Source organism: Gopherus flavomarginatus, chromosome 4 (genome assembly GCF_025201925.1).
Source record: "Gopherus flavomarginatus isolate rGopFla2 chromosome 4, rGopFla2.mat.asm, whole genome shotgun sequence".
NCBI classification, from domain to species: Eukaryota; Metazoa; Chordata; order Testudines; family Testudinidae; genus Gopherus; species Gopherus flavomarginatus.
Genome location: NC_066620.1, coordinates 171,816,698 through 171,839,303, shown reverse-complemented (window position 1 = coordinate 171,839,303; position 22,606 = coordinate 171,816,698). Strand labels below are relative to the sequence as shown.

General features: G+C 40.3%; 1 protein-coding gene across 1 annotated transcript in view; it reads left to right on the top strand.

The window, feature by feature from the left end:
* Positions 1-22,606, top strand: part of LRRC1 (leucine rich repeat containing 1) — a 150,773-nt gene that overhangs the window by 118,724 nt on the left and 9,443 nt on the right. The window contains exons 6-10 of the mRNA XM_050950799.1: positions 716-779; positions 3,248-3,322; positions 5,440-5,584; positions 9,218-9,336; positions 13,220-13,303. Of these exons, the coding sequence (XP_050806756.1) occupies positions 716-779; positions 3,248-3,322; positions 5,440-5,584; positions 9,218-9,336; positions 13,220-13,303 (487 nt within the window). The remainder of the gene's footprint in view (positions 1-715; positions 780-3,247; positions 3,323-5,439; positions 5,585-9,217; positions 9,337-13,219; positions 13,304-22,606) is intronic.

Genomic DNA, 22,606 nt, shown 5'->3' with positions numbered 1-22,606 from the left:
TGCAGCATCAGAGTAAAACTGTTTATAAATGAACAGTTTTACTGTTGCTCAGAGTTCTGAATAGCAGTAGTGAAACTGACCAGTCTTGTCTTCATGCTGCTGCAGCTTGGGGATAGGTAAGCAGAAGCTCCAAAGGAGGGGTCTGTTCTGAAGCATGTCAGGAAAGCTCTGTTGTTTGTTCACATTCAGAAGTCTTCTTTTAAAGCCATAAATGCTCAAATTCTTTTTTAATTCAAGCTGAAATTCTGCACAAGCTGATGAGTTAAGACATTTATTAATCAGGGAAAAAATCTTTATTTGCTCTTGGTGAGTAGGCAGATGAGGGACTTGTCAAATCTTGACCTGCATGCTTTATAAACCATTTAATATGATCAATGTAAGGTCGTGTAAGTAATTTTCATCCAGCTGTAAATTGGTTTGGATCCATTTTGTGGAGGCTTTCAACTTTTTATTCTAAATTATGTGGTATTGACCATGGTTAAGACTGATGATTAGCAGAATGGACAATGATCTGATAAATTATAGTGCATTTTATGCTTCCGAGGCACATTATACTGACAAACCCAATACTCTTCAGTATCATGTTAATATACGTGATCTATGCCCAATAAAATCATTTTCTAGAAGAACATATGGTTATACAGTGGAAAGAGCTCATTCAAGTACCTAGGGGTTCTGATGGTCTAGTCTAATGGGGTTCTCTCTTTGCTTACAGATCACTCACCCACCTACAGAGACTAGAAGAACTTGATTTAGGAAACAATGAACTTTATAACTTGGTAAGAAATTATCACTGGAATATGGCATTGTTATTGGTGTTTCATGTGGAAATAAAATATCCAGAACAGAAATTTCCCAAACTGGTACAGGGCATGAGGATGTGAAAGCCTGAAGGGGAACTGCTACCAAAAGTCTCCAATCAAAGGCAGAGCAGCTCATGTGCACCTGAAGTGGAGTGCCCACTCAGTGAAGAGCTATTGCAATCCTGGAACACATAAGCAGGGGAATCTCGAGTAAGAGAAGAGGGGTTAATTCACCTGTCTACTTGGCACTGGTGCAACCATTGCTGGAATCCTGGGTCTAGTTCTGGTGGCCACAATTTAAAAAGGATGTTGATAAATTGTAGAGGTTGAGAGAAGAGCATCAAGAATATTAAAGGATTGGAAAATATGCCTTATGGTGATAGATTCCAAGATCTCAATATATTGAGATTAACAAAAGAGAAGGTTAATGGGGAATTGATTACAGTCTAAGTGTCTACAGAGTATAGCTGTGGGCCTGTGGGCATATGATGGCGTATATTACATTGGTGGACATGCAGATGAATGAACTGGTGATGATGTGGCAGATCAACAGAGCCAGACGTGTACCCAAAAGCCTCCTACTGCAAGACAAACCCAAGAAAGAAACCAGCAGGACTCCACTGTCCATCACATACAGTCCCCAGCTAAAACCCCTCGAACGCATCATCAGGGATCTACAACCCATCCTGGATAATGATCCCACACTTTCACGGGCCTTGGGTGGCAGGCCAGTCCTCGCCCATAGACAACCTGCCAACCTGAAGCATATTTTCACCAGTAACTGCACACCGCACCCTAGTAACTCTAGCTCCGGAACCAATCCATGCAACAAACCTCGATGCCAACTCTGCCCACATATCTACACCAGCGACGCCATCATGGGACCTAACCAAATCAGCCACACCATCACCGGTTCATTCACCTGCACGTCCACCAATGTAATATACGCCATCATATGCCAGCAATGCCCCTCTGCTATGTATATCGGCCAAACAGGACAGTCTCTACGGAAAAGGATAAATGGACACAAATCAGATATTAGGAATGGCAATATACAAAAACCTGTAGGAGAACACTTCAGTCTCCCTGGCCACACAATAGCAGATCTTAAGGTGGCCATCCTGCAGCAAAAAACTTCAGGACCAGACTTCAAAGAGAAACTGCTGAGCTTCAGTTCATCTGCAAATTCGACACCATCAGCTCAGGATTAAACAAAGACTGTGAATGGCTTGCCAACTACAAAACCAGTTTCTCCTCCCTTGGTTTTCATACCTCAACTGCTAGAACAGGGCCCCATCTTCCCTGATTGAACTGACCTCGTTATCTCTAGCTTGCTTCTTGCTTGCATATATATACACCTGCCCCTGGAAATTTCCACTACATGCATCCGACGAAGTGGGTATTCACCCACGAAAGCCCATGCTCCAAAACGTCTGTTAGTCTATAAGGTGCCACAGGATTCTTTGCTGCTTTTACAGATCCAGACTGGCACGGCTACCCCTCTGATACTTGATACTTTTATGTCCCTATCCTAACTATTACTGTCGTTATTAAAATGATGTGACATGCAATCTGGTATTTCACCATACGTTATTAATTTGTGGTAGAATTATTCTTCTGCAAAAAAGGAAAGATCCCCACAGATCTTTCTCTGCAGAAACAAAGCAGGGAACACAGATTGTTTTCTCTGTTCCTCAATTGTGCCCCAGTACTTACCTTTTGTCATTTCAAGATTGAACTGAGGTTTCATTTGTGTGTTAAAATATGAAATACGGCTCTTGCGCAGAAACAAAAATGCTTATACTTGGCTCTTTTTAAAGCATATTTTAGTGATTACACTAAAAACTTAAATTATATTAATGTTACAATTATGGTTCCACGAACAACTCTAATTACACGGTTGTGGTATACTGTGTTCTCCCGTATATTCTTATGGCATTCAAATATGACAGTAATACACAATATTATGTGTATATATATGGGAGTGGGAAAGGGATGGGTTAGAGTTGTTTTGGGAGCTATAACTTGGAGTTTAATTTTTTAGGTAAGTAAAACAAGAAAGAGGACCCCGTATGGGGTCACTTGAATATACATTTTTTTTTCTGTCTAATAGGTTGTAATTGCTAGACTATTATCTGTCTCTCCTCTGCACGTAAGGGTGTTTAAAAACTGTCAGAGAATGTGGAGTCCCCTTGTTAGTCTAACATAGTCTTAGTCAAATACATAAATCACCTATTGGATACTTACCAAAATATGTAATGAATACAGACAACTTATGGTCATACTTAGTTACGTTTTCTAAATCAGATCAAGCATTACAACATAGTATTCAAATCAATGTGTCAGGTCGCCTGGGCAACAAGTTTTTCTTCTGTTGTATGCATTGCTTGTTTCTGAATTACCCTAACTTCCTTTTGCTCTTTTGTTTTGTTTACATTTTGCAGCCAGAAACAATTGGTGCACTTTTCAGTCTTAAAGATCTCTGGCTGGATGGAAACCAGTTAGCTGAAATACCTCAGGTAAAGTAGAGTTCTCATGAAAAAAGTATGTGTGAAGAAAAAATTCTTTGTGGCTAAGGTACAAATATCAAACTTGCTTTTTTTGTGGGGGGGGGATATGTTTTTAAACTTTGAAGTTTATAAGCTTTTTTGAAAAGTTCAGCGACTATCTTTAGGATTTCTGCCTCTCAGCTTTAGAAGGTTGGGCATGATGCCTTTGTCATATGCACCAGAAACGGCTGATAGGCTTCAAAGGGTTTATCTGATGAATGACAGGATATTTTCCCTCTTCCAGAAATTGGTTATTCTCAGTCTGTAGTGTTTACGGCTTAGCGATCGGGAGACCAGTATTCAGTTCAACTGACTTTCTCACTCTTCACACTTGTCAAAATGCAATTAATCACAGTTGTATGTGAACTGTCCTCTTCTGTAGCTTTCTTCTGCTGTTTAAAATACCTTATTTCCTCTTTACACTGTAATAAAATTCCCACCATAAATAGAATTTTGAGACTCCAGCCCTGCAACTGGATCCATGCAAGCAAATACCCCATTGACTTCAGTTGCAAGATGAGGGGCCTTAACAGCTAAGGTATTTCTGTAATCTGTTAAGCTTCCCTGTCCGTAGCGCATAGAGAACAGCTTTTTTTTAAGATTCAAGCCAAAAAATCCAGCCATTTCACTGTTATTCTATATGCTGAGTCCACTGTGGGTGGTGTGGAAATCTTGCATGCTGAAAATCAATGCAAAAACAATGGTGAGTGCAAGTGAGCTTAGTGTCTGCCTTTTTCCGTCATTAAGCCCACATCCAGACTAACCCGCTGTATCGGCGGGTTAAAATCAATTGCTCGGGGATCGATATATCGTGTCTAGTCTGGACGCGATGTATCGATCCCCGAGCGCGCTTACATCGATTCCGGAACTCCATCAACCCGAACGGAGTTCCGGAATCGACACGGAGAGCCGCGGATATCGATCCCGCGCCGTCTGGACGGGTGAGTAACTCGATCTTAGAAATTCGACTTCAGCTACGTTATTCACGTAGCTGAAGTTGCGTATCTAAGATCGATTTTCCTCCCCTAGTCTAGACGTGGCCTAAGACTGGCTACAGTAAGTACTTGTAAGAGGCTCCAATTAGACTGCCATATCAGATTTTCTGTGGACATCTGAAGTTCAACAGCCATTTTTAGCAATAATTGGTGGGTTTTGTTAATGTCCAATAGAAAAATCCTAAGAAAAAGCTTTATGAGCAACTTACTTTATGTAATTCGTTGTTCAAGTATTAGAAAATAGAAAAATCTTTGCTATCTAACATGATCGATCTTGAGATTTTCAGTGATCTTGTTGCTACTCTGTAGACATTTATATATGAAGTATTATGGTTGCTGTTGTATTTTTTATCTTTATTTTCAGCTGTGTTGGTACAGCAGTGCTGAATGTTTTGATGATTAAAGTCAGCTATGACAGAATGTGTGTAGGAGTATATTCACAGTGAGGGTGTACTGAAAAATATAAAAATAAGAGGTGTCACTTTTTTCCAGTCAGATCTTTAGATAAACTATATCATTGTCAAAACTAAGTAATTGGTATAATTTTATAGCTTTATAAGCTTGCTAGTGCAGCACTTCTGATTTGTATTTCTCCATTTGTTGCAAAGGAAGGAAAAAGATATGAAATATCTAGATGTTGATAGTTACTGTATGTTGAAATATCAGCCAAGAGGGGCTGATCATAATTTGCCTTGAGTTACTTGGGAGAGACAGACTTCGTATGTGGGATTTGAGTTCTGTAACTCTGAGAAACAACTACATGGAGTTTTTCCTTAAGAAAAAGACTATTTTGGCTTACGTTTCACTTATACTGCTGGCTTGTGGTTCCTATTATGTACGCAAAGTTTGAGATGGAAACATTTTTGTTTAAATTATCTAGCCTGTGCTAGTCAATATTTTTATCGTAAGAAGCTGCTGTTATTTTGTAATATTTCCCAAAATGAAAATGGTTCTCTTCCAGCATTTAGAAAAGAGGTCTTCCTCCTTAGTACCTCGTGGAATTTAAGTGTGGTAGGAAACTTTGACTTGGTGTTGCAAGTTTGGACCTGACTTGGGATTGTTTTTGTTTTTGTTTTGTTAAATGTGATGTAGGAAATAGGAAATATGAAAAACCTGCTATGTCTGGATGTGTCTGAAAATAAATTGGAAAGACTTCCTGAAGAGATCAGTGGTCTGACTTCCTTAACAGATTTGCTCGCTTCTCAGAATTTACTTGAGGTGCTACCTGATGGTATTGGTAAGTAATATAAAGTAAACATAATAATAAACAACTACTGGAACTGGTTTCAATAGCAAGTGCATGTGTCCTGAATTTCTTTTGCAATTTCTGCTTATGTAAGAGATGAGCCTATTCCAGTGGTTTTTTTAAGTCTAATTATACACACAGTCCTGCTAATTTTGCACTTTGAATATTTTTATTTCTGCTAAGGAATTGATGCCTCACCATTTAGGCTGCCTAAATTTATTATTAACTTGCTGAGCAGCGTATGAGACAGTACATCATATGTGATCCATTACCATCAGAACTAGAGGGTTCAGTGTCGTAGTTAGGGCAACTGCCTCATGCTCCCTCTCCATGGGGTTCACCAATGGCACCCACTCTAGGCTCCCGGCTTCTCAGTTGTCATTTTCTCTTGGTTAGAGACCCGGATCTATCTGACTCTTGACTGAGTGTTTTGAGGCTGCACAGTTCCCTGCCAACAGTGTGATATCCCCAGAAAGCCAGACTACCTAAACAGGCCAGGATCTTTCTCTTCAAGTGCTACAAACAGCTGAATTGCCAGCAGTCAGAAGTTACCATGCAGCCCTTTCTAAGCAAGCACATTTATTCATAACATGAAAACTTTACAGAGAACACATCTAAAAAACAAAAGTTCATTATACACTTGTCAACAGCTTTCCAGAGTCACCCATCAGTAATATGGGACCTCAGTAGGCCCAAATCCTTCCACTAATCCAAGGAAGGATTGGGCTCCCCTTGGACCTATCTGTTGGCTGGAATGGATCAGTCTGAGTGACACACACACACACACACACACACACACACACACACACACACACACACACACACACACACACACACACACACACACACACACACACACACACACACACACACACCTCTTCCTTTCTTTTTTTTTTTTCTTTTTTTTTTTCCCATGAGCTTTGGTCACCCTCCCCACCATGAATTGAAGGGTACAAAGATACTGCAGGAACTTGCTCTAACTGTCCCAGTCCAGTACAAGTTGATTCATTGGAGGTTTTATAATCTGTAAATTCTATTTTGTAGCACATCATGTAAAATTATTTAGTAAATTTAGTAAAATTCATTGATCATTGTTCTTTAAATACAATATTATGTGTGGTTTTTAAACCACAGCAGCTCCACCACTGGCTGCCTTTTGCATCTGAGGGGAGGGAGGAGAGTAACTCTGGCAGTTCCATTATCTGCTTCCCTGTTGGGTTGTTAGAGCCCTATGAAGAACAGGAACGGAACTTGACTGGTGCTACCGAGCCTAATACAGCCACTCAGGGCAGCTCAGGAGAGGGTAGAAGGAAGAAAACTTAACTTGGCACCCAGTGATGACTCACAGGTTCTCTGTCTCCAGAACAGGTTAGAGCAGCCTGGGGAATGCTCAAACTTTCATCAGCTGGCAGAAGTCATACACAACACAAAGGGAACAGAACAGGACAGAGTCTGTCCTGTAATATCAGTTGTGGCTCACTGATCTTTTTAAAAGTAATGTTTGGCTCTTCAGCTGAAAAGGTTGGACACCCCTGACCTGGAGGAAGACGTGGTCCTTTCCCCAAGAAGCAGAGTTGCACTTAATGCTTACACTAGCTATCTGTGTTCTTAGCTATAGTGATTCTGGTATAGGGCTTGAACTCATCTCCCAGAATGACTTTATTTGAATTCTGACATCAGTTACTGCATCTATTTTTGTTGACCAGGCCAGTATGAGAATAACTGTTATTTGTACAGCACCTAATGGATTTGACCATGGTCTGATTTGGGGCTTTGGAGTATGCTACCTCAAACTACTACTGTTTACTGTTAGTATCACTACTTCTAGTTTGTATTGCTAGTACAGACTAACAGTAGTAATAGTTTGGAGTTTGTGTTGTCATTTTTGTCAGCTTTTTTTTTTTAAAGTAGAATGCAAAAAATAGTTTCTATTTGGTGCCATTTGTAGACATTGAGGCTGATGTGCAGAGTTTAGGCTACAAGTCATGTACTGATAACGGCAGATGGAGTTGTTGGAACTAACCCTCTCTGCCTTTGGTCTTAGCCCTCTTCAGTAAATATGCAGACAGGAGATTAAACTGCAGCGTTTACTAGTGTAACCTGCTTGGGATCCTTTATAGTATGATTTCAGTTATCTGCTAAAATCACTAAGAATATTTCAGGTGAGACAAATGCTTGAAAATTTTATGGTAGCTGTCATAAGAGCACACGGTTGAAGGACACAAAGCAAAAAGGGAAATCACGCAAAGTCTTATGTAGTCATAGGGAATTCATTATATAATGAAGGATCTGGTAACCTAATGTTTGTGATTATAATTGTATTTTGTGCAAAACTAGCATATTTGTATAGTAGTCCAGCACAATGATAAGGATAGATAAGGGCATCCTACATCACATCATGGACCTGCCTATTCTAACTAAATGCAGTATGTTTTGATCACAAAAAAATAAATGAGGTTCCATTTTCATAAATACTACATTGTTTTTAGTATCTGTGTCTATCTAATGAATGCAGGTTACTAGAGGCTTAGAATTTCAAACACTTTTGTATGCTTATCAGGAAATATTGTGTGGCTTGATTTCCCCCCTCCCCAATCATATTTGGATGGTGAAACGTTTAGCTCCTGATTATCCTACACTCTCCCTGTGTAAAAGGATTTCCCATTTCTTAACGCATGGATGTGGTATACTATTTCCCCTCTGTCAAACTTCAGACTCACGAAATAGAATTGAAAACACTTTTTGTCCCAAGCAAACCTTTCAGTTATTGGAATGTAAAGGCATTTATTATTGGGAGCATTTGCTCTCAAGTTTACCCCTCAACTAACTTTTTTTTTTTCTTTTCACATAGATTTATGGAATCAGTATTTGAGGAGGATGGTATATGGTTTTGAGCTCCTCTTCCACCTATAACAATCCTATATTTAAATTTATTTATGGATATTTTATTATCATTGTCTAGAAGAACTGTAGTGTGTTGGCAATTCAGCACCTAAAATAAACTGGAAAAGTCACCTGTCTGGCTTACATTTGTGATGTCTAATTCCAAGTGAGCTTTCATAGGCCATATATGATACTTATCCTATTTTTGCAATTGAACTTTGCTGTAGAAAACTCTTGTCAAATACACCAAAATTTTCCAACAGAAGAAAAGTTGCACTGTATATTGTATGATTTTAAATTTTCAAACTGTAGGTTATGTGCAGTTTCATGCTCCCCATTGTCTTCTGTTGAACATGCTTAGAGTTCCTTACTTTATTTTTTTTGCTCTTACTATTTGTGTTCAATCCCCATTAGCAATGCAATCCAAAGCATTAAATATTTTCTAAATTATAGAATATTTAGTATTGATGTAGCTTTACAAAACTAGTTAAGGTTGTCTGAGGAAACAATACATTGTAGCATTTGGTTTTACAAAAAATTGTAATGCATTGACAAAATCTAACATTTTAAAAATGTTCTTTTTAATTATTTTTTTTTTAATATTTAGATATTCACATGTATTGTAGATGTGCTGGAATAATAAAAGTTCAGCAACATGAATGTGTTAATCTTAAAGGGAACATCTGATGCGGATATAGTTGAAGCCAACCACCAAACTTAAGGATTCTCCTCTATTTATAGGAAATTTGAAGAAGCTGTCTATCTTGAAGGTTGATCAGAACAAACTTGTTCACTTAACAGAAGCAATAGGAGACTGTGAAAGCCTTACTGAACTAGTTCTAACAGAAAACCAGCTGCTGGTGAGTATGGTCTTCACTGCTCAAATAGCTGGCAGTCATTAGGCCTGCTGCTATGCACTGAATCACTTTGATTGTAATGCCTTTATTTTATTTCTCCTCCTATTATAGTTACTGCTAAGTACAATACAGTGGAGTTTGCATTAAGTAAATGCATGGTTGTTACAACAGTCGTGGTATTGTTTCCATGTAGAATATATTCTGTATATTTAAATGACAATACATTCAAGAGGAACTTGCCATAATATAAAAGTGGTAAATCAAAGTTCTCATTTTTAAATAACTGTTTTTCTGCGAGTGATTATATGAGAGAATGGCATTGTGGAGTTACAGGTTTGTCTTATTGACTCTTATGGAAGGTATGCTCTGTTTACAAGTATGAAGATTTTCTTCCCCCAATGGCAAGACCTGTAGACTCAACTTTTGAGCAAAAAATCAATTTAGATTGTTCTGAATATGTGAATCAGTATCAACAACAAAAACCCCCAGACAATTGTTCATGTTGCACAGGTGTAACTAAAGGCAGAACTTCGTTCTGCAATTAGATTTTAGTTCACAGTTCTATTGATGCAAAAAGCAGAGTGAAACCCTGTTCAGTTTTAGCTATTTTGGCTCTGCAATACTAATGAGTAAAAACTTATTTATCAAAGTCAACAGATGTGACTATCCTCAGTCTTTTTACTCTGTTCTTGACCATGCTATGAACTGTAAGCACCGATGACTGAGTAACAATGCTGAGTAACAAGGTGTCATTTTTACATGGCCCATATTTTGAAGTAGAGCTTCACTGTAACTTGTGATTTGCCAACTTAATCTAAAATTATATACTAGGGCTGTCAATCACAGTTAATCCTCTCACAGTTAACTTAAAAAATTAATTGTGATTAATTGCAGTTTTAATCCTGCTGTTAAACAATAGAATACTAATTGAAATTTATTAAATATTTTGGATGTTTTTCTACATTTTAATATATATTGTATTCTGTGTTGTAACTGAAATCAAAGTGTATATTATTTTTATTACAAATATTTGCACTGTAAAAATGATATACAAAAGAAATAGTAGTTTTCAGTTCACCTCCTGCAAGTACTGCAGTGCAATCTCTTTATTGTGAAACTGCAATTTACAAATGTAGATTTTTTTTTTTTTTGGTTACATAACTGAACTCAAAAACAAAACAGTCACTCTTGCTTCTCGTTCAACCAATTGCTTGGGCAAACAAGTTTTTTTGCGTTTACAGGAGATAATGCTGCCCTCTTCTAATTTACAGTGTCACCAGAAAGTGAGATGAGGCAGTTGAATGACGCTTTAGTAGCTGGCATTACAAGGTCTTTACGTACCAGATATGCTAAACATTCGTGTGCCCTTCGTGCTTCGGCCACCAGTCCAGAGGACATACTTCCATGCTGATGCCGCTCGTTAAATAAAAAATGCATTAATTAAATTTGTGACTGAACTCCTTGGGGGAGAATTATATGTCTCCTGCTCTGTTTTACCTGCATTCTGCCATATATTTCATGTTACAGCAGTCTCGGATGATGACACAGCACTCGTTGTTCATTTTAAGAACACTTTCACTGCAGATTTCACAGTACGCAAAGAAGGTACCAATGTGAGATTTTCTAAAGATAGCAACAGCACTCGACCCAGTTTAAGAATCTGAAGTGCCTTCCAAAATCTGAGAGAGACAAGGTCTGGAGCATGCTTTCAGAAGTCTTAAAAGAGAAGCAGTCCAATACTATAGAATCCGAACCACCAAAAAAAAAATCAACCTTCTGGCAGTGGCATCTGACTCAGATGATGAAAATGAATATGCTTTGGATTGTTATCGAGCAGAATCCGTCATCAGCATGGACGCGTGTCCTCTGGAATGGTGGTTGCAGCGTGAAGGACATACGAATCTTTAGCGCATCTGGCATGTAAATATCTTGTGACACTGGCTACAACAGTGCCATGTGAAGGCCTGTTTTCACTTTCAGATGACATTGTAAACAAGATGCAGGCAGCATTATCTCCTGCAAATGTAAACAAACTTGTTTGTCTTCACGATTGGCTGACCAAGAAGTAGGACTGAGTGAACTTGTAGGGTCTAAAATTTTACATTGTTTTATTTTTAATGCAGTTTTTTTGTACATAGTTCTACATTTGTAAGTTCAACTTTCATGATACAGAGATTGCATTACTGTACTTGTATGAGGTGAATTGAAAAATACTATTTCTTTTGTTTTTTACAGTGCAAATACATGTAATCAAAAATAAATATAAAGTGAGCACCATACACTTTGTATTCTGTGTTGTAATTGAAATCAATACATTTTAAAACGTAGTAAACATCCAAAAATATTTAAATAAAGGGTATTCTATTGTTGGTTAACAGTGTGATTAATCGAGCTTAATATTTTTAATCTCTTGACAACCCTATAATAGGCATTTTTTACTTGAGTTAGCAGAGTTTATTGAACTGCAAGGAATAACCCGACTAGTTTAGTAAGAGGGGCTTGCTTCCCTGCCTGCAACTTTTTGGATAGGTGAAATGATAGGTATTCTTTTAGATAATAACAAGAACTATTTATCTGCTGTGTGTAGGATAGGAGGAGGAAATTTGGTTTTGCCCCAACAAGCTCAACTGAGCACTTGTAATCCAGAAGGAAGTGGCACGGGAGCCTGTATACAAGAAATAATCTAATGTCTTTGTCTGTGTCAGTGTCCCAAATGAGAATTCATACTAAGTCTCAGATTGGGGAAGTAGATGATATTTGAAAGTGGCAGCCAGAACTTATACTGTATCTAGCTAAACAGATTCCCCAGTCTTTTACCTCTAACCACTTAAGGTTCTGACTTGACATGAAGGGAAGATTTATTCACATACATATTCGTTTTAAAGTCTTTCATGATTAATAAAAAAATTGAAGAGCCTGCTGTGTAGGAAGCTGTGTAGGAAGTCTACACATGAACATTCCACTGGAATAAGATAGAGTATGATTTTAAACTGAATTAACTGTTCCTGATTTAATTTGGTATGCTGAGGCTCTTATTTCAGAATAGAGCATCCACACATGAATTTAAATTGGGAATAGCTCCCCGTGTAGACAAAGCTCCCCTTTGATGCCAACAACTACTGTGCATATCTTGATAAATAATAGTGGAATCAAATTGCAGGCCCCACTGCTACGTGGTTGTTCTTTGTGTTGTTAATCATTTGTTTCAGCCAGTCATTTAATGCTACACGTATTGAATGAAAATAAAATCTGAGGTTTAGGGTATGTATACACTGTGAAGTTGTCGACTAAACTTCTGTTTTTCGTGGATACTTTAAAAAGTCCCCCCACAAAAGACAGAAGTTTTGCCAATGCAAGTTGCAATGTAAACACGGCTTTGTCAGCAGGAGTGCTCTCCTTCCAACAAAGTTAAAGCTGCTCACAGGGCTGGAAGTATTTTGTTGGCAAAAGTGCCGACAGAGAGTGTGTACATCTGCTGACGTTTAGCAACAGGGCTGCCTCGACACAGCCTCGTTGCTAAAAGCTGCGTGGTGTAAATAAGCCCTTAGTTAAAGTAGGAACTTATTTGTTTTTCAGCTTCTTCAAAACTGCCTTCAAAAGGACACTTAAATAATGTATCTTCTACCTTGTGTATATGGTCATTTTAGTACAAAGCTAACATAAGGAGTGCAGTTTGGTTAGAAGCTGAAACAAACAGGCCAGTTCTGCCCTCAGTTACAACCCTGGAACTCCACTGAAATCAGTGGAGTTGCACAGTTGTGACTATGAATAGAATTTGTCCCTTATACGTAAACGCTCCTAGATCCTATTCAAAGTGAGGTAAAGTTTTTGTTTTGACGCTGTGATCATAGAAAGCTTGTTCATGTGTCACTTTCTATTGAAACAGAAATTGCCGAAGAGCATTGGAAAACTAAAGAAGCTGAACAATTTGAATGCCGACAGAAACAAATTAATGTCTTTGCCCAAAGAGGTATGTCATGTGGAGTTAACCATTATGATTATAGATAAAAATTGTGAATATAGCTGCTTGTAGGAAGTAGTAAGCAGCTTTTGTTCCATGTGAATTACTAGAAAATATTACTATCTATTGGATTGCAGAGGCCTTGACAAAAGTAGAAGTGGTTTGGTTGCTAGTGAGTGGCCGATATAATGGAACAAGAGGTCCAAGACCTAAATAGTTTCTTATAAACTGATTTCTGATTGTGCATGTCAGACCCAGCACTACTTGAAGACAGGTTTTTAAGGTCTGGTTATAAGTCAGTGCACTTGAACCAATGTGTAATTTTTTCTGCAGGTAGAATGACGATACCACAAGAAATCCTGATCTTTAAAGTTGTGGCTGGAACACATGAGCGGTGGGGTGTGTGTTTTGGATATGAGAGAGAAGAAATTATTTGGGGTGCTGCAATTTTGGGATCTTTGTTTTATGAAAGTCTCTACAGGATAATTGTGTCATTAAACAGCCAGTGATCTGTGTAATACTCAGCTTAGCAATACCCTAGTTTTATAGTTGTGATCACTGGGGCTCCTTGCTCATCTTAAGCAGTATATGAAGCAACACAAAGGTAGACTAGGATTAAATGTAATGGTGGTCAGAGACGTTGGTCTAGTTCATCAGTAAAACCTGGAAAGGTTGGTATTTCTGGGTTAGGCAAGGGAGTACAATAAGGAGAGCCAGTGTGATGTTACCAAAGCATGAGACAGAGAGTTAAGAGGCCTGGATTCTAATGCCATCTGTGCTACTGAATCAGTGTGTTAATTCCCCCCTACACCTTCACTGCTATGTAATTTAACTCTGCCTTCTGCCTCAGTTTCCCTATCTGTAGATAATTGGCCAAGCAAACCAAGACGCTACACTCAACTTGGAATGCATGTCTGTTTGTAACATAACTTTGGAATGCTGCATCTGATCAGTTCCAAAAATGTCAGGGAATGTTCTAGCTATCAATAGGCAGAACCCTTTTGTTTTTTGTTTGTTTGTTTTTTTGTTTTTTGTTTGGTGCAAATTAGACTATTAGAAAAACCTGATTCAGAGGAAAATCAGAGTGCTCAGATTGTCTGGTGCTGCAGGCAGAGCAATCTCTTTGCTGCCCCCTGCTGCTGCCTACCCATATCAGAGGTGACAGCTAAACTTGCTGCAGGGCGATTATACTCTGAACTACCAGAAATAAGAGCCTTACAGGCAGGGCCGGTGCAAGGAAGTTTTGTGCCCTAGGCAAAACTTCCACCTTGCAACCCCTGCAGCTAACCCCCCCACCCACGGCAGCTAACAGCCCCCCACCCGGGGAGCCCCCCCGCAGCAGCTACCCCCCCCACCGCGACAGCTAACCCCTCCCCCCCCGTCCCCCCATGGCAACTAACCGTGGCTGGGGAGACTTCCCCCCTTCCCCCCACCTCCCCTGGCAGCTAACCCTGCCTGGGGAGACTTCCCCTCTTCCCCCCCCACCGGCAGCTAACCCTGCCTGGGGAGACTTCCCTTCTCCCCCCCCCCCCCCCCCCCGCCGGCAGCTAACCCTGCCTGGGGAGACTTCCCCCCTTCCCCCTCCCCGGCAGCTAACCCTGCCTGGGGAGACTTCCCCGCTTCCCCGGCAGCTAACCCTGCCTGGGGAGACCTCCTGCGGAAACTAAGCCTGCCTGAGTAGCCTGCCCCAGCTCACCTCGGCTCCACCTCCTCCTCTGAGCACGTCGGCGCTGCTCTAATTCTCCTCCCCGCCCAGGCTTGCAACGCTGATTGGAGGAGACTTGGAGCGGGGCTGTGTGCTCAGTGGAGGAGGCAGAGCGGAGGTGAGCTGGGGCAGGGAGCGGTTCCCCTGTGCGCCCCCCCACCCTTGTTATTGCGGGCAACCCTCTCCACGCGCCCCCCCCAGCTCACCTCCACCTCCTCGCCTGAGGGGGCTTTTAGGCGCCCCCAACCACTAGGCGCCCTAGGCGGCCACCTAGTTTGCCTAAATGATTGCACCGGCCCTGCTTACAGGAAGAGTTTATTGGGGGAAGAAGGGAGGGGAGGAGTAGGGACTGGGCGTGGGGAAGAACAGTCTGGATTGGGGGCATGGGAAGCAGCCAGGGTGGGACTGTGGGGTGATGGAAGCAGAGACCTGGTGTGGATGAGGAAGTTGGAGCAGGGGGAGACGTTGCGGGGGGAGGGCAGGTAGGGATCCTGAGGTAAGTGGGGGAAGGGAAGCGAATTTGATGATCTGGGGGCAAATCAGGGACCCACAAGATGGGAGTAGTGGTGATGAGGGAAGCCAGGGACCTGGGGTGAGAGGGAAACTGAGCTACATGGATGTGGAGTCAAGAGAAGCAGAGATGGTGTATGGAAGAGGGGGGACCACAGGCCCTGGATTGGGGTGAGACAATGCTAGACCTGGCTAGGGGGAATGAGGGAGCCACACATAGACCTGGGCATAGTGGGAAATGCCGTCAGGGAGGTCAAGGAGGGAAGGGGGAATGTCATGGGTAGGCCATACTGTGTCCCTGCCTGGGGGGAGAATGAGGCATACACAGCCCCCTGGCCGTGGCAGATGAGATGGGAGTGGAATAAGTTGCAGGGAGTCCTTGAAATATACCGGGATGGGAGGGTGGCATGCGGGGAACAAGGGTGGGGATGGAGGAAGGAAATGAGATTTGGGGTGCACAGTGCATTCAGCCTACAGAGGCTACAAAATGTGTAACCCCTTAAAAGTCACCTTTACAAAGCAGTGTGCATTTGATTAGCATTTTTTCTAAAGATTTCAGAGATTTTTGTGTGTGTTTGTTTTAGTGCTCACTACAATCAGAATGATAAGCTTTAATCTATGTCTGTGTCTTCACCACTAACAAAATGCTCTGGAACATTAATGTAAATAAGTGCATTTGCTTTGTGCATGTTTTGTTAGCCCTTGAAATGTCAGGAAATGCAGTCTGTTACTTTCTGTTACAGATTGCTATTATAGCCTTTCAACTCGAAGTCAGTGGTCTGAATTCAGAGTTGGTAATGGTAGCAAATGGAAAATAAGTTATACTCTTGGATCCATGTGGTAGCCTCTGCATTTGCTTCACTTGCTTTCATAAATAACATGTCACAGAAACCACTACTTAACTGCTGTGAATTAGCATCTGTGGCTGTCTCAGTTCTTTGTGCTTAGACAGACCAACATGAAAACCTTTTTGGATTCCGCTCCCCCACAGAAAGACTTATGGAACGCTAGTGTGGTCATGTGGAGAAGCTTGCTGTGCTGCTCATGCTGTATGTGCTTTGGTAACAAACAGTTCTGTTCCCTTAGTGTAGTACCCATCTTAACCACAAACACTAGCTTTATGCAAAACTTAAGTGTTTTTTCTTACTTGTGGCACAAATTCATAATGTAAAAGTGTGTTGCAGGGGGAGGAAGTGAGGAGGGAATGAATGGAAGTTCCTATGTTCCACAATTCTAAAAGAAAAAAGGAGTCTGAACAGCCTCGTAGGTGGTATGGCATATGCAGTATGCGGCCATGCAAACAACCCAGGCTCAGGAGTGGCTTTGGGGATGCTGATAAAGTTGATTGTGACTCCAACGATGAATCTCATCATGGAGGAGATTCACTTGGTCTTTTGCTGGAAGATTCAGCATCCACTTCCCTGCTGAACAAAACAATGTTACAAATATTGAAGACCTTTTCATTCACTCATGTTGGTAAGAAGAGGGAAGTGTCTTGCTTGTGACTTAGTAGTGAGATTGTACATTTCCACTTTCCCATTCTCATCTCAAGCTGATTTTGATACAGAGGAGGTCTGAATGTTCACTTCAAAAACTGCCATTGGTGACTTGTTCCCTCTGTGTATTGGACTCAAGATGGCTGTTGGGATGGCATCGGGAAGATGGTGGTCTCTGACCTCTAAATGTCAGTAGTCAAGTGTGAGCTGCTAAACACACGTGTTCTTCCCCATCCCTTCCCGGCCCCTTAGAATTTCCTCCTGAAGCAGAGAGATAACTTACCCCTGTGATGTCAGAAATTGTATGTCTGTTCTAATGAAATATGTTGCTTTGACAGAACTATGAATTGTAGTTTTTTAAACTTTTTTATTTTAGGCATGGGGTTTGGGTAAACCTGTCAAACAAGTATTTATGTACTTACACATTTGTAAAACCAGTCTTTCCCTATTATAGTAATGTGACATTGACACCTTATTACATAATTCAATACATGGTTCAAGATTATTTTGAACCTTTAGCATAATAATTCCGTAGATGTTTTCTGGTTCAAAGGTTCTTCTGAACCTGATGGCAGTTCAGAATGTGAAAATGTTAACAGTTGAATGGCTGCCAGATACTCAAGTCACTTGACAAGTCATGTATTCAATATCTGTATTTTGAAGATGATTCTGCTCTCATTGAAGCTAGTGGCAAAACTCTGACTTGAGGGAGAGCTGAATGTGTTTAAACTTGTTCATTATCACAAATGGTTTATTCCTTTAAAATTGAAAGACCTGCTTGTTGACTTCCTCTAATCCTAAATCCCATCCTGAGGTTAGAACACAAGTGAAACTAGTATGCTGAACCACTTGTTTAGGATACTTTAAAGTATCCTAAATTGTGTAATTATGTGCTCATTAATGAGCCTGCATCATGTGCAGAAATCTGACACTGAGAACTACCTTGCATGATAAATTCAAATTTTTTTTAGTTGGAATGATTGTCGGTCTGACTGAAAATACCCATTTTGCAAAATTTAATATTTTTCCTGGGAAAACTTCAGTTTTCCCTTGAGGGGAGAAATCAAAGTGATAGTTTACTTGTTGCCCACTTTGGAGGCTCTTGTCAGTTTCTCTTTCTGCCTTCCGCCAGCCATCCAGCTGCTGTAGAAGCTGAGCACTGAGCTCCTACAGCTGTGAGGGGAAGTGGGAGGCTGAGTGTGCTGGAATCTGAGGAAGCCAGGCTGGAAGGCTCATGTCAGTTTCACTGGGAAGCTGGAAAATACTGTTCAGTCTCCCAAAATAGCGTGTGTTTTGAAATCCCTTCCCTGGAAATATTTATCAGTTTTGACTTTTCCACTCCAGTTTGGGATAAACATGTGTTCTAAGAACATGAATTTTTTTGTGGGAAGAGATTCCTATAATCCAGACAACTATAATAATAACTAAACAAGTAAAACCTCTGGTGTGAATCTGTGGATTTGTTTGGGTAGCAGTTGTATGTTTACTTTAAGGCCTTTAGTTTTACATCATTCAATTTCAATAGTTTCTTTATTTCGTAAACTGTAATTGTAGAGTTTAACACTTCAGCCACAGCCACCCGGAATTCATGAGACTGGCAAGAGGTAACTGAATTTGGGGGAAGCTGAGGCCAGGGCAGCACCATGTCAGAATCTGCATTTGGAGTCAAGTCACATGGAGGAAGCCCACCTTTTCCTCTTGCACTGTTCTTCAGCCCACTACCCTTTCCCAGCCATGGCAGCACTAGAGGCCATGCTGCCCTTAGATGTCTGCCCCTGATGTACTGTCTCTCAGGAGGAGAGTCTCAACATGCAGCAGGTGATGATACCATTGAGTCAGTATTAACAGAATTCCTGCATTGTATCTTCAGTCTTGGGGCAGGGAAACCAACTGCTTCATATACGTTCTCCCACCCTTGCCCTGTCCATTTCTTCCCACATTGATACCTTGAGGGGAGAGGGGGAAATAGTGTCAGAATGGAAGGAAGCGGGGAAAGCTGCTTTGAAACGCTTCTCTGCCATAGTTTTCTCCACCAATTTTCTCCTCACCATACTGTGCAGCAGGAATGTAGAGCTACTGAAACAGATGAGCCTCTTCCACGTATTGAGGTTTTTCATAATCCACTGAGACCTTCAGTTACAGTTCTATTAATGTTAATCAGGCAACTTCTTGAACCGTAAATGTGTTTTCTTCTTGTTATCAGAGGGACTCTTGTGCTTGGGCTAGACAAACCCTAACTGACTTCTGTGTGTTTCAGTCAAATTTCTGGTTGTGTCACTCTAAATAGATGTGTTTAAAAGTTTGAAATGTTCTGAATATCTAAATATAGCTCTGATCTTTCCTATTAAAATAATAATTTTGTGATGTTCAAAATGATTTTTTAAAATGAGAAAGAACAGTTTTTGAGAAATACTTGGAACACATTAGGGGAAAAACATAACAGACAAGTAACTAATTCTCTATACTTAATGTAATGAGTAATCAATAAAAGATGTGATAACATTAACAGTTAAATTATAGTTTTCTTACACTGATGAACAGTTTTAAATCTTGAAGTGCAAGACTTAGTCTCCATTTGGTTAGTGATTCAAGCAGCTACCAGATTTCCTTGGTTCCTTTAAAAGATTCAGTAGATACTGCAGCACCACATCAAAGAGTTTACAGTCACTTAGGGTATGGCTACAGTTGGAATTTCGGAGCGCTGCCCCAGCAGCGCTGCGGAAGCGCTGCCGGGGCAGCGCTTTGAAGTGTGAGTGTAGTCGGAGCGGCAGCACTGGAAAACAGCTCTCCCAGCACTGCATATAAACCACATCCTTTACGGGTGTAGCGTGCAGCACTAGGAGCCGTGCTCCCAGCACTGCCACCCTGATTACACTGACGCTTTACAGCGCTGTATCTTGCAGCGCTCAGGGGGTTGTTTTTTTCACACCCCTGAGCGCGAAAGTTGCAGCGCTGTAAAGTGTGAGTGTAGCCATGGCCTTAGAGGCAATACCTTTGTCACTTTGCTTGAAGTGTAATAAGAGTTACGTCATGTTAGTTCCATCTCTTTTTAAATTGTCCCAACTGATACGACTATAATTTACTCCTGCTGTATTGTTCATAAGAAAAAAAGTGAGCCTCCAGGACTAATTTAAATGAGGAGAGGGTAATGGCTTTGCAGACCAGTTCAAGAAGGGCATTCCAAGTTGCCGGGAAGGAGTGGGGAGAAGAAGAAGCAGACAAATGGAGGCTTGAGGTTTGTAAAATTTGCAGAGGAGTAGCACAAAAAAGATTAAGTAAATGAACAAGGAAGAGTGAGTGATGCAGGGCCTTAAAGGATAAAATCAGAGTCCGTGATGCAATAGGGAAGCCACTGGAGACATGAAAAGTCGAAAGAGGAAGTGGTGTGGCTGTATATGGGATGGATTGTTAGTGGGTGAAATGGTTGTCAAGTAAGTGAGAGGCTGCAAGAATCAAGACTGGAAATGATATGGGTATGGGTGAGAGAACGTTCTTGTGGAGGAAGACACGGCAAAACATGGACATATGTTGAGAACGAGATAAAAGTTGTAGATAATCCCCAAGTTGTGAGATGAAGGATGGTGGTATTGACTGACTGGGAAAGGAAGAAGATTGGGAGAATTTTGTGGGAAAGATAGAGCTCTGCTTTAATCATGTTAAGCTTTTAATAAATGGTGAAATATCTGGTAGAAGATGTTGGGCAGACGTGGAAAGATCAGTGGTGGGCCGAGATGAATTATCAGCATAGAGATGAGAGCTGAAACCATGGAAATAGAAAGAATCACCCATGGCTGAGGTTTAAAGGTCATCCACAGTGGGATAAAGGAAGAACAGTTACTACTGGAAGAGCAATCAGATTTTGGAAAACCAAAAAAGCCAAGTGAAGAGTTTCCATGTTATCCAATGCAGTGTATTTTCTGGAACACTTGCATTTTAATGTACATAACAGGCATGTGCATTATTTGTATGTCACTTTTTTTCTAAATCCTAAACACTTAATTTTCTTGCAATTATCAGATGTAGGCTGCAGAACTATCTATCTTAAGGCTCTGGTATGTTATTTTAAACGTATGTAATTCAACCTTATAAATTGCTATCTTTCCGGCTGGGTTGATTTTATTTTGTTTTTTGTTTTTAATTTTTTGTTTTTAATTTTTAAAGGGAAACAGACAAGCGATATAACATGGCTGTTATGCAAGTCTGTTGACCTAGAAATTTATTTTTATAGTACTAATATATATTTTCTTATGTTATGTTTAGTTGTGTGTAGGATATACACAACCAGTTTTAAAGTATCAGCATTTTCCATGGTGTATAGTTTAGTAAAGACAGTTTTTAACAAAAAATGTCCTCGCTTTAAGTGGCCCCAATTCAACAGAGCACTGAAGTGTGCACTTTCCTCAGATGAGTACTCCCATTAAAATCAGTTAAGTCCATGTTTAAAGTTAAGTATGTGCTTAAACACTTTGTGGAATGAGTGCCGAACAGTTGTATATTTAGCATATATGTAATGGTTTAAATATGTGTTTGAAATTGTACGTAATAGATGTTGCCAAACCAACAAAAGCCTGGCCCGAGTCCCTGGCTCTTCGTCAATTAATGACGTTCAGCCAAGTAAAGTACAGTGTTCTGGTATTGCATTACTTCATAGTGGGCACAGTGGCATATTTTTCTTTCAATATGCTATTTAGTACATGCAGTCTGCCTCAACGGCTTTATGTTTTGATCCTGGAGTCTTCCTATAATGCTGGGTGGATGCATTGTTTTCTTGACATAGTAGCAAATACTTAACTTCCAAATGACTCATTCATCCTGTCATACAGTCTTCCCCAAATGTTAATTGCTCAATATACACTGTCTCCCCCATGTAAGAACATAGTTTCATAAACAGCTTCCAGTATTTTGTCTGTGTAATTTTTTCTTATGAAATACAAATGGTCTGGATATGTGAGTTAAATCATAACTCTTATTAGACCATGTTCTGATGAATAGTTCATGATAAAGTAATTGAAGGCAGCAGCAACCACGTGAATTTTGGCAGTCTTTAGGGGAGATGGGATTTATGTTTTGTCTCCATTTTTAGCATAGTGCGGTCCATCCAGTACAGATGATGAAGAATAAATCAAATGAATGTCTCTTGTGTTTTCTTAATTGTTAGCTGCTTGGAAAATTAAGTCAGGTAAACTTGTAACTTTTTAAATATTATTCAGTCCACAGTTGCTCTATTGCCTCTCATGTAACTGCTTTAAATGCATGATGACTCAAACCAGCTGGCTCCACTGCACATTTTTTCATTGTCAAAGTATAGAAATTTCCAGCTTACTGGGGTATCCCAACAGGGCTGCATGGCTTTTTCTGTTTGTCTGGCAGAATTGTTTAGATCCTCATGCTCCCAGGATTGAATTACTTAAACTTCATTCATAGAAAAACAACCACTTTGCGTATGGTGAGTCATCACTTGCCAGCTCATCTAACATTCACTAACTGTAGCTGTTGTCCTCACAGCTCCTCATATTAGACGCACCAATTAGACACTGAATAGATTTGTTTTTTTTCCTAAATGGCACCTCATATGCTGTGAATTTGTCAAGACAACTTAAT